The sequence below is a fragment of the Triturus cristatus genome, chromosome 11, assembly GCF_964204655.1.
Source record: "Triturus cristatus chromosome 11, aTriCri1.1, whole genome shotgun sequence".
Taxonomy (NCBI): domain Eukaryota; kingdom Metazoa; phylum Chordata; class Amphibia; order Caudata; family Salamandridae; genus Triturus; species Triturus cristatus.
The window spans coordinates 916,304,032-916,320,948 of NC_140594.1; the positions used below are offsets into that span (position 1 = coordinate 916,304,032).

The 16,917-nt window shown below is 38.0% G+C and overlaps 1 protein-coding gene across 18 annotated transcripts in view; it reads right to left on the reverse strand.

Annotated features, from left to right (window-relative positions):
* Positions 1-16,917, reverse strand: part of MBNL1 (muscleblind like splicing regulator 1) — a 498,242-nt gene that overhangs the window by 102,355 nt on the left and 378,970 nt on the right. For 14 of the 18 annotated variants that reach the window (XM_085634851.1, XM_085634855.1, XM_085634853.1 and 11 more), the window contains one exon: positions 12,037-12,321. The exons of the other annotated variants lie outside the window; for them this stretch is intronic. In XM_085634851.1, the coding sequence (XP_085490977.1) occupies positions 12,037-12,321 (285 nt within the window). The remainder of the gene's footprint in view (positions 1-12,036; positions 12,322-16,917) is intronic. 18 annotated transcript variants of the gene reach the window in all.

Consider the following 16,917-nt stretch of genomic DNA (forward strand, 5'->3'; position numbering starts at 1 on the left):
AAGACTAGGCTTTAGAAAACATCAAGAAGCTCTAAGAGTCCTGAAGTGTGACAAAACACTGTATACAAACTTTAGCCTGAGTAGATATCTGTTAGCAGTTCCATTTGCACGAAAGAAGATGGGCCTGAAGTTTTATTAATGTGATCTCTTAATTATAGGTTTTAATTGATTCACACCTTGAACTGGCAATAGTTGTTTGTTACATAAGCGATTTAATATATATAACTGTTTTATTGGATGTAATGTAAACTTTTAATGGTTTTCAACTGAAATAAAGTATATTTGGAGACTTGAGACATAACAAAATCGATGGCTGGAAATGCTTAATCCACCAGTTGTGAACAACTAGGAAATTATTTGGGAAGCCATTAATTCCAACATTTTTAGCTTGTCTGTTCCATTACAGCGTGGAGTCAGGTATGCCCGACATTAACCAATATTGTTAGAACACTTTCTGTGAGCTGGAAAAACATGCAATCCCAGTTTCATATCAACCTTATTGAGGCTTCTTTGGAGTAAATAAATGGCAAAGAGAAACATTCAACTCAGAGTAGACATATCACTTTCACTTCAAGGTTCATGAACCGGCCACAAGGCAGCATTTGAACTATAGAGACATAAATAAATAATACATGTAACTACTGCAGCCTTTATTTCTGCTGATCAGGTAAACTTTCCTTTCCTTCTTTCTACAATCTAAATGTGAAAGGTTTAGTACAAACATATGTCATAAGACAGGTGTGGCAGTCCAATTTTGATGTGCTGTGAATGAATATTTTACAGCAAGTTTACTCCTTTAAATCCATAACTGTATCTCTGACCCTTAAGACAAACCTTGCAATTGATCAGATGTAACAGGTCTACATACTACAGGCACGGTGATGGAATAAACATGACCCAGCATTAAAAATTAAATAATAATGTGCCACCTTGATTTTTTAAAGTGTGAGTAAAATAACTATTAATGTAACACCAAAAGTTTGTAATAAGTGAGTAATGAATCACTTGTATCAGGTCATCCAATAGTGATATTGAATATTCAGAGGCTAGTCTCCTGGCCAGCAGAGCAGTCTGTGCTATCAATCGCATGCAGTTTTATATCATTTGAAGTCTGCACTACACCCATCTCTTACACAATACATTAAACTTTTATATTTAGTTCTTGCACTGCTTTTAATTGTCCAAAATGTTCTCATAGTGAAGAATTAAACTGCCTGCATATGTTCAGCAGGAACAATTTTAAAGATCTGCTTTTGTCTATTAGTGAACTTAATTTTGATGTCATTCCATTTTAACTCTTAGACTGGTATATTGTAGATCACCAATGGACAGGACTGATGTGACCAAGTGCCCAATGTCAGTTGTCAATGGCAATCATCAATAAAACTGAAGAAGGTTCACCATTATGTGTACTACTTTTTCACGAGAATGAATAGACTAAAACAATTTGTTAGGATTTGAGGCCCTCTGGAAGTCTACTCCACGGGGGCAAGATGGTGGATGCGTGCGCATCCGAGTGAGCAGCAGAGTCAAGCTCGCTGCTAGACGCTCTCACCTGTAGCTGCTGCTGAGCACTCGCTCTCCCTTCTTTCGGTGCGGACGGAGGTGTGGGGAAGATTCCAGGTGGATCTACGGTGTGGTTCACGAGTATGCGGCAGGTCTCTCTATCTAAATATCGCTGGTTTTTTAAAGCTGCTTGGCGTGCTTGGCGTGTGGCAACCGTTACCACTGGGCAGCTTCTGAGGTGGACTCACTTGGGTGCTGAGCAACGGTTTTGCTGGATTCGGGACCGCTCGGTGAAACTAGGCGCCACAAACGACTGGATCAAAACTGAAGAAGCATTGGGGAAACAAGCACATAGACGGGGGCCAGTGATGGGACCTAAACCAACAACTCGGGCAGTGGCGGCGGCTGCCGCAACAGCCACTGGTAAGCCGGGTAATCATGGAATTGTTCTAAATACATCAGAAGGCGTTTCTGAACCTGTGCAGAAGGACAGTATCGTGAATAATACCTCGGCTGATCCTGCCACTGCTACTCCATACAAGCTACATACAGCTGACCCGATGCATGCTGGGAGTTGTAGTGCCACTCCCACTAAAAAAAATACCCGGTATGTTTAAAAAAAGGAATAAGGCATTGAATAAGGACAATCTGAAGATTAACTTGAAAGTGAAGACTATTGGTGACCCACTGACTAATCCTGAACCCATTTCAATACATTTGAGTGATAATCCTCCTGATAATTCTCTTGTGGCTGTCAGTGACAGTACGAATGTGGAGATACCGACTCCTCTTCCCTCCTCCGGCAATGAGGCACCCCTGGTAGTACAGACTGTTGTTTCTAATACTGAAGATGCTGTTAAAAAGGGTACTGCTACAGTTCAGGGGTTACCGTCAAAATCTCAGGGCATGTCTTCTGATATCATTGCTGACTCCATTGCTGGCTCCATAGCTCATGCTAACCCTCAGGAGGAGGTTGATAACATCGGAGACACGCACTCAGTTGACTCCGCAGGGAATTTTTATTCAATGTCGGATTTATCGGCTGCATTGGAGCTGGAAAGTTCAGATCAGGATGGGGATGGGGAGTGGAGAGACCAGGCTAGTACTTCTAGCCTAACTGCCGGGGTTCAAGAAAAAACTAGCTTTTCTACTGAAGAAGGGTCAGTTAATGGTGACTCTCCTTCTGCTCGAATAGAGTGGGAGGGTGAGGAAGATACTGTCCTTAGGGGGGGGTCCTCCCCAGTAGACGTAGAAGCTGTCAAGAACCAAGGCTCTCCTGCTCTCATCTCTCCTTCTCGGACTACTCATGCAGATCTACATGATTCGTCGCAGAGCTCTCAGACATCTGGGGTTACTTTAGATATGCTGTATCAAGTGATGGTTCAACACCGGGAAGAGACCAGAGCTGAGAACCTGCGTACGCAAGGGGCATTACGCAAGTTCCAAAACAACTTAAGGAGGGTGATAAAAACATGCAATGAAAACTCTGTTAGAGTACAGGAGGCTGAGGGGAGGATCTCCGCTATTGATATCCTTGAACAATTTTTTGGCGCGTGAAGCACTGTATGATCTTGCTCGGCCAGATCGTAAACGAAGGGGAAAGGGTTTGGACTTCTTTGTCCGTCCTGACTATTGTCATTTTACTGTCCAACAACGCTGGCAGCTTCGCCAACTTATCCCTTCATTTCAGGCAAAGGGAGCCTAAGTTTTCTTTCTTAACCCTTCGAAACTTAAAGTTATATTTAAGAACAGAACTCATTTTTTGACTTCGGAGAGCGTAGCAAAGGAATTCTTATCCAAGATGTGATGCCTTACTTCTAGTTGGACTTGTTTTTGATTGTTAGGCTTAACCATTGGGGGTCTACTTTGTTTACCTATCTGTTTGGTTCTATGACCTTTTTTCTTGTTCTCCCGTGGTTGGGCCTTTTTTTTTCTTGTTTCTAAAAACACCTTTTGGATTTCTGTTTAGCAGATGAGAGTACGCAGCAAGACGTATTATGCTTCTCAGACCATCATTATTAGGGACTGTTCAGTCCCTTTGCCCTTTCTGGGTGGGGTTGGGGGGGGTCCGGGGGTTCAGGGGAGGGGGGAGGGGGGGTCTGGGGGGGGCAAGTAAGTACAGGATTATTGCAAGCAACTTGTATTGTAGTTCAGTAGGGGAAGACATGGCTGTTTTGTATTACCAGATAGGTTTAAGTTTTGTTTTTTTTGTTAACTTTGAGGTATGTAAAGAGTGGGGGGAAACGACAAACAAACAAAAAAGAAAAAACTCTCAATGGCTAACTTAAGAGTATGTTCTTGGAACATTTGTGGGCTGAACAATAAGCAAAAGAGGGGTATATGTGCTCACATTATTCAAAGCATGCGAATAGATGTCCTCTGCCTGCAAGAGACACATTTGATATGGAATAATAGAAAATGTCTTCATGATCTGGGAATGCATCTCGTTGGATGCACGAGTCAAGGAACTACTACTAGGGGAGTGGCAGTTCTTATTAGAAAGGGGTTAGGGTCATGCAATCGTGTCAAAACTGATCAGTTTGGGAGATGGGTCATAACAGAACTCTCTGTGGATGGTAAACAGTTGACTATTTGCTCTTTATATGGCCCTAATTTTGATGACCCTGACCTTTTAAACTTTTTGAGTATAGAATTAGCTGGATGGCCCACTCCAGTAGTACTGTGCGGGGACTTTAATATCCATATCGACAGTGATGTTAACATAAGCTCAGAGACTTCTTATCTAGGGCTTAAGAAGAAGGTCTACAAAGCATTAAAAGGTTTAGTTACTGAGTCTGGTCTTTCTGATGTGGGGTTTGTAAAAAGAGATATGGCAACGGGATATACATTCTATTCAGCCCCTCATCAGAAAGTGGTTCGCTTAGATTATTTTTTTGTCTCCTTGGCACTTCTAAATAATATCACATATGAGGTATTCCCCAGAATAATCTCAGATCACAACCCTATATTAATTGAGATTAAGCAAGGATTGGGTGCATCTCCGAAGATAAATTCCTGGACATTTGAACGTAAACCCTTTGGCCGATCCATTGTATATTGAACACATGTCCAAATGGATTAAACAATTTTTTGATATTAACCGTGGGACTGCCTCCATTCAAATCGTTTGGGATTCGTTTAAGGCCGCGGTCCGGGGAGAGACCCTGTCATATTCTATTAATAAACAAAGGTCCTCTCGGGTCCGACTTGCTACCTATCAGAAGGCTATAATAGAGTGGGAGGCTAAATTAGTTTCCGCTATCATTGCTGCTCAAGATATTGAACCTATTAAATCAACACTTGCCATACATAAGTCTAGGCTCTATGAGGTCTTTGCTTTGAAACTGGCGGAGCAGGTCACAGAGTCTCGTTCCCAAGTTTATGAAGTGGGGGAAATGACAGGACGGATCCTGGCTAAGAGAATTAGGCAGCAGGAAGTGTTTAATGCTGTGAGTGAGATTCAGGGCGACTCGGGTCAAATATACAGTCTACCTGAAGAAATTTTGGAGGTTTTTCGCTTATATTATAGCAAACTTTATACGGAGGAAAATTTGTCGTATTCATCGGAGTCCCTGTTAAATTTTTATGGGACTGACAACATCTCCAAGTTAACTGATGTTCAATCTGCAGCCCTTGATGTAGAAATCTCATGGGATGAAGTAGAGGCGGCCATTCTTTTGTTGCCTACAGGGAAAGCTATGGGCCCAGATGGTATACCATTAGAGTTTTATAGAGTCTTCAGATTTATTCTGAAACAGGACTTTCTCCAGACTTGTGTTGAGGCTCAAAATGCGGTTGCACCTCCATCTTGGAGCCAATCGACAATCATGGCTTTTCTCAAGAAAGGCAAACCCCATCTTCTTCCTTCATCTTTTAGACCAATATCACTTATCAATGCTGATAGTAAGGTTTTTTCAAAGATTTTAGCATCTCGTATTTCGGGGGTAATTTCTACAATAGTATCGCCCCTGCAGCACGGCTTTATTCCATATCGGGATACCTCGGATCATGTTAGGCGAGTAATTACTTTAATGGACCGGGCCGAAGTGATGAGGTGTGATCTAGGCATTACCCTGTTGGATGCCGAGAAGGCATTCGACAGGGTAGCCTGGTCATATCTGTGGGAGATGCTAGCAATGAAAGGGTTTGGCCCACGGATTATCCTTGCCTTAAAATCTCTTTATGTATCCCCCACATCTTGCATAAAATTGGGCTCCAAAAAATCTCTTCCTTTCTCCATTTCTAGAGGTACTCGTCAGGGCTGTCCCTCTTCCCCACTTTTGTTTGCTCTTTACATAGATATATTTTTAAACAAACTGAATTCAGCATATGAAATACCTCCAGTTTCTGTGGCCAATATCAATTATAGAGCGCTTGCCTACGCTGATGATATTATAGTACTTACAACTAATATCTCGAAAGCTCTTCCAGTGGTTGAGGACTTGGCTACTCAGTTTGGGGCCTTTTCTGGTTATAAATTGAACATAGCGAAAACTCAAAACGTATTTATAGGTCAGAACCCCCCCCCCCCCCATCGATTCCTTTAGTTTCTGTAGCAACGTATTTGGGCATTCAAATCACATCCCCTGTATCAGATATTCCAGCTATAAATTTTAACCCGGTTCTTCAAAACGCAAATCTTACACTTGAACGGATTGATCATCTTCATTTATCCCTATTCGGTCGGAACAACGTGTTGAAAATGATTATTCTTCCAAAATTTCTTTACATGTTTCGATCTATTTCTCTTGAGTTTCCCTTGATTTTCTTTAAACAACTGGAGAGATTGGTGTCCAGGTTTATCTGGGGCTATAAAAAACATCGTAGGTCTTATAAAAAGATGATTTTACCAAAATCCAGGGGGGTGGGGGTGGGGAATCCCTCATTCTTTGTTCTATTATGTTGCTTCTGTTTTACAGTTTATTTCTCCATTGATTATTGGGGGAAAAGCAAGGATTCCTCAGAGTCACTCACCCTCAATATATGAACTTATAATGGGAGAGGAATGTCGCGGCTGTTTTCTTAAAAATATAGAACCAAGTTATTATAAAAAAATTAAATTTAAGACGTTGAAAGCAGCCTTTGGGGTATGGAAGATAGTTAGGCATCAATTGGGAATTATGAAATTGTTGATTTATACACCTCTTTCTGCCTCTAAAATATTTCCATCAGTTTTTCATGATGCAGTCATGTCTAGAAATATTTAAAGATTCATAGTTTTTTTGCTCTCTGTCGATGTCAGAAGTATCGGGCATTGTTAGGATTCCACTTATTGACAATCTATTTGTTAAAAAACGAATTGGTTATTATTACAGAATCCTTTTGGATACCTGTTTAGATGATTTAGCTGCTCATGCAGCTAGATGGGCTGAGAGGTTAGGTACCAAGGCTATATGCCTAGAAGAATCAATTGCTTTGGCTAATACGGTTCTGGTCACTGGTAGATCACGTACTCAGCATTATATGGCTGTGTATGATCTATATTACACGCCTTTAAAAATTTCAAAATGGGGCACCATGGCGGGAACAGCATGTAATAGGTGTGGCTGTCAGGCTGCAGACTCGATACATATGTTCTTTGCCTGTCCGCGGTTAGCCCCCTTCTTTGAGGCAATACAGGCCTTTTTGAATATAGTGCTTGGGCCTTCACCTATTCTAACGGGGGAACTTGTCTTAATTGGCGTGAATTCAGATACGCTGCCAGAGGGAAAACAAGCTTTCCTATTTATATCTATGGCTTTAATCAGGGCTTGTATTACTCAAGACTGGATTAGCCCATCTCCTCCTTTATTTGAAGCATGGAGAGCGCGTCTTTTAGCCTCTTATAACATAGAGGAAGCTATTTACAGAACCAAAGGCAGAAGGAAAAGGTGTTTTGGTAGGAAAATTTGGGACCCTGTTCGGCAATGGATTCGGGGAGAGCTGGCATGAATATCATAATCTGTAAATGTATTCTTATGTATTGCTTCATGGCTATTTTTTATCCTCTTTGTTAATTTTCTTCCTTTGTATTTTGTACTGGTAATTCTGTAGTAATCCTGTACGCCTTGAAAAAGAAGTTCAAAAATGATAATAAAACATATTAAAAAAAGAAAAAGGATTTGAGGCCCTCTAATTTCCCTGTGATATGAGTGTTAGATGTAACAGCATGACACATTTCTGTTTCAGGAATCAAGCTGTATCATAATAAATAGAAGCAGCCAAATTAAGAAGAAGTGAACAGTACACTCTATACTCCTTAGAAAACATTGAACTATTTTATCAAGTAACTTTTTTTAATGAGGTGAATTTTCCATATTGAATGCAGTTTTAAAAAAGGGAAATGTACAAAGAAAGAAATCTTTTTATACTCTTTGTATTCTTTACACAATGTAATGGCTGTGATTTATACAACATTTCTGCATTAGGAATGAACAAAAAGATTTAAAACAAACATTGGCAAAGCAAGTAGGTCTTGCCTGTGACCCCTTTTGGCTTTGTAAATGCTTGTTTTCTTCTATATGGTTGCCATGTTGTGCTTGTGCATGCTCTGCATTTATCTCTAAATGAATGTCCTTGTTTCAAAATAAAACATTCAAAGATCATTGTCACGCAGACAGGGCATGCACTGAAGTCATCTTTGAAAGGCTGTTCCTTAGATTTTTAAATTTATGCCCTTTAAGCAAGATGTAATTAATGTTTTTTTCAACAAGGGATTAATGTGCTCTTGAACTATATAGCAGTCTTGCTTCATCAATTTGTTGGTATTGCTTTGAGACAAACTATGCTTTCACAACCCTACTTCATTACGATCATCTGCTTCGACGATACAAGTTGATGAGCCATATTTCTAGCATAGTGAAACAGGATAGCCAGTATACTCAAATAAGCAGATTACATGGGGAATGATCTTTAACTGGGCCTAAGATCAATGAAGATATGCACTGCATTCAATCTCCTTCACCTCCAGAATATATGTATTACAAAAGCAAACCACAAATTTCCAATTCGGCCGCTTAATGTTGATAGTGCTTTAAAATGTACTTTGTACTTTAAATAAAATTTAGCACGCTATGTAACAGAAAATATAAATGTCGTTCAAAAATGTATAGGGCTGATATATATTGAGTGGCAATGTGTACTAAAAGTATTCATTAAGTTAAGAAACCAAAAACAAATATTCTTTGTTGGTCAAATTGTGGCAACCGGAAGATTTGAAATTACTGAACCCACCCGGGATCAGAATGAAGCAGAAGTGCTTTGCATTTTGAATATGACATAAACAGCACAATGTGGATCCATCCAAAAAGTTTGAACAGTGAAAATATTAAGTCAAAATAGTTACTTTTTTTTTTAGAAAAATAAGTTTACTTGGATAATCAAAAACATTCTGTTATGTATGTTAAAACTATTACATTACTTTCTCAGAAACACTGTTGTGTTAGCCTAGTTGCTTTCAGTGACTGTGCCCTTGATAAGATTGATTGTTGTAAATTGGTGTAGCCTTGTAGATAAAATAATGTTGTTTTATGAATTCAGACTTTTTGGGGTAGCTTAGCACAGCAAGATATCATTTGTATTGAGTTTCGCACTTGTTAGGCAGTGCAAATGTTTGTGTAAATATGAATCAGCTTCAATGCAATGCATATATAATAGAAATGTAGGTGCAAAGTTACACCTGCACTGTAAGAGCAAATATATATTGCTAGTCAATTTACTGATCTATTTACTTCAAACCCCATTCCAAACCAAATTCTAACAAGTAAACCTATCCACGTGCATTGAGGAGTGAATAAATAATACCACATAAAGAAGCTGCTTTTCATCATAAATGGATTAGCTACTTTATTATAAGTTATAAGGAGCAGAATCATTCAGATTTTAACAATTTGATTTAAATTGTATGTGTCACTACCATATGATATCATAATGTATCACTGAAAAATATAAAGAGGAATTCAATAATCTGATACTTTGAAAGCTTAGGGTTCTCTTTAACTATACTGTGCCTTCAGTCAACTCTGAATTGCAAAAATGTATCTTGGTTTGGAATGATCGAAAAGACCTTTATTTTATCCTGGGCTAAGAAACCTCAGAAATGATATGTATGATCATGTTTACAGCTTAGTAGTTATACAGGCATGTGTGGGATATTCATGTGTTTCGATGATTTAGCAAGCATAGTGTTTAGGGAGCCAATAATTTTCAATTCACATTTTTTTATGTTGGATTACATAAATTGTAGTTTTATTGTAAGCAAAATGGGTCAGTTCAAGAAATACCAAAAACGTGTGCATTTTAAAAGCTGTCTACTTTTCAAGACATGAAAACCCCCTGTAACCCCTTTAGATTGTAGAACCTATCATGTAAAACAAAACAACTGATTTTTATTCACATCTAATGACACTGCCTTCATCACCAATATCTAATTGAATGAATTTGACCTCACCACCCTCCTCACAACCTGCCTTCTGTCCAACCTAATCCTGTAATTTTTCTCCATAACAATATCCTTTCCACTACATGAGTGATTATTTGGAATGCTTACTCTACCACCTCATCCTTCACTCTGGTACATTATCTCTCTTATCATGAATTTCCTCTTTCTCTTACCACTGAGCCCCCATTTTAAATATCCCTTTTTCCTGGATGATACTCTTGTTGCTTAAAAACAAGTGGTAGTTATCCACTAACTTAACAAGTCATCAGGCAAGCCACTTGTTGCCACTAATTATAACCCCCTCCACTCTTTCATTATTTTAACAAGAGTCCTAGAATTACTTGTCTACAAAAGGATCGCTCTCTACCTTGTGCCTCTCTACATTTATAATACCTGACAATTAGATGTCCACCTAATATACTGATCGACAACTCATATTTCCTAACATCAACCATCCACAATAGCGTTATCCTTCTAATTCTGTTCTATCTTTTTCCTTTGATATCATTAATAATGACATTGTTCTAATGTTCCTGACCAACCTTAAATTTGAAGATACCACATTTTTCTGTTCTAATTTATATCTTGATGAATATTCTTTTGTTGTGCCCTGGCACTGAGCAGAATCATCAGTCAACCACAATTTGGGGTTCCTAAATTATCACATGCATATAAATTGAATATCTTAATCTATCTTCCTTAACAATATATTGTTCTAATTTAGTAATTCGTACTACTAAAGCACTAATCAAACCTTATTATTTTTCTGACTTCATTCATCTATCCCCAATGTTATGTATGATTGCATCACAAAGACTTTCATTCACTGATGCTAGATGAATATTTCAAATCTAGTGGTATGATACTAGAATATTGTTGTGAAAATATCGCCTACTAAAAATGTTGTGTACAAAATGTCCAGGTGTGTAAGCATTTCATTATTGCAACCATAACTGCTATTCACTCCATTGACTCTCTCAACAGAATCTCTCCTCTACCCCATACAATGTCACACCATAAGCTTAAATGTAAGCATTATCAACATTGTATATCTGGTTATGCGTGTAGCGTTATCTCTTGTGAAGGAGTCCTGATGAGATGCTACTGTTTTAACGAACAGGAAAAGGGCACAGTGCATCCATGATAAATCATGGTCCACTCTTAGAATGTTTTGTGCACAAAAGTCAGATGTATATGCACAAAAACTACACCTGAACCACCAAAACCCAGGTACAGGTCCTCAGAATCATATTCAATGACTTTTATGGGATTAGCTTGCATTTCGCACAAGTCTTGCTTTTTCTCCAAGTGTGAGTAGGGGTCGAAATAATGACAATAATAATAATGATAACAATAACAACAATAATAATACAAATAATAATCAGAATAATAACAATAATAATATGGTTCTTTTCCAGAGGTGTATGAATATGCAACATTTAAAAAAGGTAGCAACTCTGCTATATGGATGGAAACCATGGTCAAATAATATTGTATGTATATATTCAATGATTTACATGCCCAAAATTTACCCATTTAGATGTTCCAATAAGGCTTCCTCTTTTATAATTATTGCAATACTTACAATGAGAAATTCAAATATCACAGTGACTCAATCCGAGGTGGACTCATGCTAATTCATTTGAACATGCGTGGATATTTCTTGTTTATAAGACTGAATTGCAAACAATTGTTTAGCTTTTAGGAGATACTTTCTAGATGTCTTTTTCTGTTAGGCCTGTAACCAAAAACTGGCATTTCAGATGAGCACATGTAGCTCAATGTTCACCATTTTTTGATTTTTAATTCTAGTAAATTGAAATTAAAAGGGTTTCATCTTACAAAATATTAATTTAAAAAGGCAGAAAAGCAGCTTTGTGGCAGCCAGTAGCAAGAAGCAAACAAACAAAGCCAGCAAGAGAACTGCAGGGATGGAGTGAGCAAACATAATTTCAGTTTCAAATTGAAAATGGGATGCAGATATTATCATGAGCTCGGATTCACTCAAAAATATGGGAATAATAAATGCATCAATTAAAATATTTTTTTAAAGTGTACCACAAAGAATTTCACAAATACTGTCTACTTGGCCCATTGGATCAAACACTCGCCTTTCTCTTCTGGGAACGGGGATCAAGTCCAGTTTGAGGTCCAAAGTGAAATGAGTTTGGTTGTCTCAGTTCGGTCCCCATGGGGCAGGAATCCACATCACAAAACCACCACATATAATTTGGCACAACTGGCAGTCTCTGCTCAGGAGAGGCCCAGAACTGAGCTGGCATGGAGACTGGACTACCTCTCGCCCACAAAGAGGGTGCTCCCTCCAGGTCGGGGTTGAGGTCATTGGTGGGGCAACGTGGGGAACCTCGCAATGCAGCTGCCTGATTGTAGCTGGCCTGTGGATAAAAAGAGGACTTCAATTTCTTTTCCTGCCAGTCCATTACCCATCACCAGCATTAACAGTCAGTCATTGTCTGTATTACATTTTATCTAAAATGGGGATGATAGTAATATAAAATCAAAGCAAATTACAAGAAAATAACAGGTATATTAAACATGATATATTTCTAGCAAGGAAAAAATAAGAAATACTTTTATTGTCAAAAGAAAAACAAAACCGAGATTAAAAAGGAATACAAGAAAGGAAATCTGACAGAATAGGTGATTGTAGGAATTAATGGAGTTAGGGCCTGATGCACCAAATGTTTTACCGGTTGCAAAGCCTCCGATTAGGTCAATCAGAAAGGATACAACCGCTAAAAAGCATTTTTATGTATGAAGATTCCATTAACAAAATGTGGTCACAAATTGTGCACTGGTTTTTACGAGTTTTATCAATTTTGCGAACAGACCTATGCACTAAAAGTTTGGCCGAAAACTAAGAAATTGTAGTTACTCACAGATCGCCCTGTCCAATGAATATTTATAGGCAGGCTGCAATTCGCAACTCACTATGATTGGTCGCGATCACTGGGCTGGTGGCCTGAAAGTGTCAGCAAACTACCAACCCTTTAATTGATTTTTAAAAAAACATATTTTATTTTTTTAAGGAACCCAATGTTCTTACAGGAAGTGTTTTAGTGACAGCTGGTAGTGGTTCCCTGGACTCCCCTGTAAGGTACTGTGTCCTAAGAGACAGGCATCCAAAGGCGACCCCTTCCATTTAGTGGCCGAGTGACTTCAAAGATAGTAACTTTTCAATGGTTGACGACCATAATTCTGGTTGCTAACCATTCATAAATTAGGACTCAAATTGTGGAAGGGATGCCTACAACCAGCCCTTTCCAAGTCTTGATCCATAATCTACTTGAAAACCCATTTACCGATATGAAAAGGCTTTCTGAATGGATAAATAGGTTTAGTAAACACAAACATGCTTTGCCATTGCAATCTCTATGATTTAGCTAATTGGAGGGTTTGTGAGCATTGAAAAGTGTTGTATATTATCTTCTTAACATAAAAGAATGATAGAGAGCTAACTGTGAATTTAAAGAAAATTATTCAGATGAGGCATGCAGCCTGAGAATTAATTATACAATTTGAATTGAAAAACTTTTAGGTAAATTAAGGTGTGTGTGACATGCACTTTATTGAAACATAAGCCTTGCTCATTGTTTCAAGGGCTTTCCAAGGACCTGTCAAATATACAATAAAGTAAAAAAAATATATACATCTATACATATCTATACATATCTATATAGATATAGATAGGATAGATAGATAGGATAGATAGATAGGATAGATAGATAGATAGATAGATAGATAGATAGATAGATAGATAGATAGATAGATAGATAGATAGATAGATAGATAGATAGATAGATAGATAGATAGATAGATAGATAGATAGATAGATAGATAGATAGATAGATAGATAGATGACTTATGCATTTTTTTCTGTAAGGGAAGAAACAGGACACAAGATAAAATGTTATTAGCAGTGCATTTTACTCATCCCCATGTACCTACGATAGTCAGTCATTAGCCAATTCTCAGCTATGTACTGCCTATAAAATAGTATGAACAAAGAGAAAATATAGATGGATGGTGAGAGTTAAAGCTTTTGAAAATGTACTGCAGCACAGACCACTAAACAACAGCAAAGGCCAAAGCTTGCCAAAAGGACTTGCAGCATTAGAGGTGTTGAGTCAAGCTTAGGGTTATACAGAAAACATCAACTACATTGCCAGAAAAATCCTATTAGCAGTCAAATCAGGGAGCCACAGAAATAAAATAGCCAAAGAGCATCATCCGTGCCATGCAGGGGACATCTCCATTAAACAGTTTTGTCATTTTATAAAACAAAAATTATTTTAGTTGGAGTCCAAAATCTAAATCACCTTGAAGTAAAGTATAGCTACTGGTAGGCATTCAATAATGTGTTTTACCTGAGAATGATTTTAATTAGCAAATGTGTTACCAGCCACCAGAAGACATTTTAGGGGACTAAGAATGAGCAGGCCTGCAAAGCACAAATCTAGGTACCTTATGAAAACAACGTACAAAATAATGTAGGGGAATTGAGGTCACGATCTACTCAATGTAAAGCAAGGGAGTTTCAGATAGGCTATAGGCTAAGAAGAAATGTGAAGCTACAGACTAGTTATGCTTTGGAAGAGAACCCACCAGCATACAGAATAGCAAAGAAATGTGTGTAAGCAAGAAGTGCAAGTGAGAAAGAGTAATGACCAAGTCCATGTGAGCTCAATTGATAGAAAAGCACTAGGATCAGAAACAAGAGTGAAAAAGGTTAAAAGAATGAGCATTCATAGAATGATGCTTCTAACAGTACTAGTAAAACAACTGAAAACAGTAACTTCATTCACAACTCAGAGCATTTCATGGTAGAAAAGAGACATATAAAGGTAAACCTGTACTACCATTTTAGGTATTTTAAATAGGGAAGGTTGTATAACACCATATCATAGTTTCTAGTCTCATTCCACCTGAACATCCTTATATCGACATCAGGCGTTTACGCAATTGACGACAACTCTCAACCCTAGTCAAAGTTGCTGACGTAAGATTCTGTTCTTTACGTCAATCATTTTACAGTATGATTTCTATGGAATAGCCAACAATATTACTGGAAACATTTTCCCATCTTGTGAAATAGTGGCCTTTCCCTCACCTAATTGTAAAATAATATTAAACACTACACACAAAAGTAGCCTATGTGTTCGTGGCAGGAATCCATCATTGTACACAACTCCAGTCGCATCTGGTGCAGGTAAGTATGGTAGGGCGGTGGCGGAGGAACGGAATAGTATTAATTTTATTTTCCCTATTCCGTTGTCTGTCGACTCCACCCCACGTCCCATGCCGCTGCACCATGCTTACCAGCACTGGCTGCCACTGCACAACTCTTTAATAAAAGAAACAATGTTGCCTTTTAAAATATAATTTGCTGATTTTCTGAAAATCGCAGGAAAATTTGGGTTTAAAGATAATATTGTACACATGTGACAACTTTCTTATAAGAATCAACTAATGTGCTTTGTGCTAGCTCAACTGTAATTGTAAATAATAGTAATAGAAAGAACTAATGTTTCCATCCATAATTTAAACACAAGAAATTATCCTTATGCAAACTTCAAACACTTTAGATGAAATTCGGTGTATTGTGCTAACTTTTATTTGTGGATTTGAAAAACATGCACCAATTTAGATGAAATACATAAGCAGTTCAGTAAAAGATAAAATGTGTCATACGTAATTCAACAATATGTAGGATATGTTGCTATGGTGCAATGTCCTTGGAGATGGGTATGTCCATGAACTGTATACCCTGGCTCTGATTTTCTATGAATATTTATCTCTTATTCCTGGATTAAATGTGAATTACTACTGACAATTCAGGCCTGATTACTAATGTTCAGTGAGTAGCTGGCCCTTATGTAGTTGTGACACAGGTGGTTTACTTGATTAATTTCAAAGAATATGATGCTTTTATTCACAGAATAAAAGACTTATGATTCACAACAACTGAGAGAAAGTGCTTTGTGAATCAGTTATGTTGGTACTCCTTTGTATAATCGTCAATGCTGTTGATTGTCTGGTATATAGTTGCATTGCTGGCCCACAGATTATTACCTAACCATCGAGGACATTGTCTCATTGTAGTTTACAGTCTTTTCACTGGGCTGAATACGTAGCGTTAATTATAGAAACTAGTGATTCTAAAAAAATGTGATTGTTGTATATTTATTATTTTATCATTTAGCTTGATGAGTCAAGATTTGTTATTTTCATTTATTTGATAGTTCAGAACATCCATCTCATCATCCAAAATACATAAGCAATATATTAATACACGATAAAAAATATTAAAAACATTTAAACAAAAATACAAAGTTGTCAAATGAAGACAGTACATAATCAGACAATTAAAATAATCCTAATATCAAAATTGTACGTAGGACATTTAGGGTGTGAAATCTTGTGCTGGCCCTAGTGTTTTGGTTCCAATTGCCCATCGAGGTGGTGTAATTTTGCATATTCTAAAAGCTTCCACTGTAAGCTAAGGGATCAGCACAGGTGGACGATCCATTTGTTTCTGAGGTTGACAGAGAGTGGGCAAAAAAACAAGTGCTCATCTCTTTCTCGGATAGTTTTACAGTAGAAACAAAGGTCAGATCCATGCTTCTGGTTCCCCCAGTTAGCAGTGAAAGCTGCCACTGGGAGGGTCCTGTACCTAAATTGGAGTGGATCAGGAATGCACCAGACGGATAAAATCCTGGAATTCCTCCACCTTGGTACCGGATTTGTTGAGAAGGAAAGCACGTGTTCGGCGACCTGGCGTCCTCTGCTGCTAGTAACTTTCTCCTGGGCCAGTGGTTTTTTTACTTTAAGAGCTTCTCCTTGATGAATAGAATGGGGCTCAGTCCAAAATGTTTCGAGCCCTAACTCGATCCAGGCATTTTTGAGTAACTGCCTTTTCCACCCTATTAGACCCAATAACTTCCTGTAGGACCTCTCTAAGGTGGTGCAGT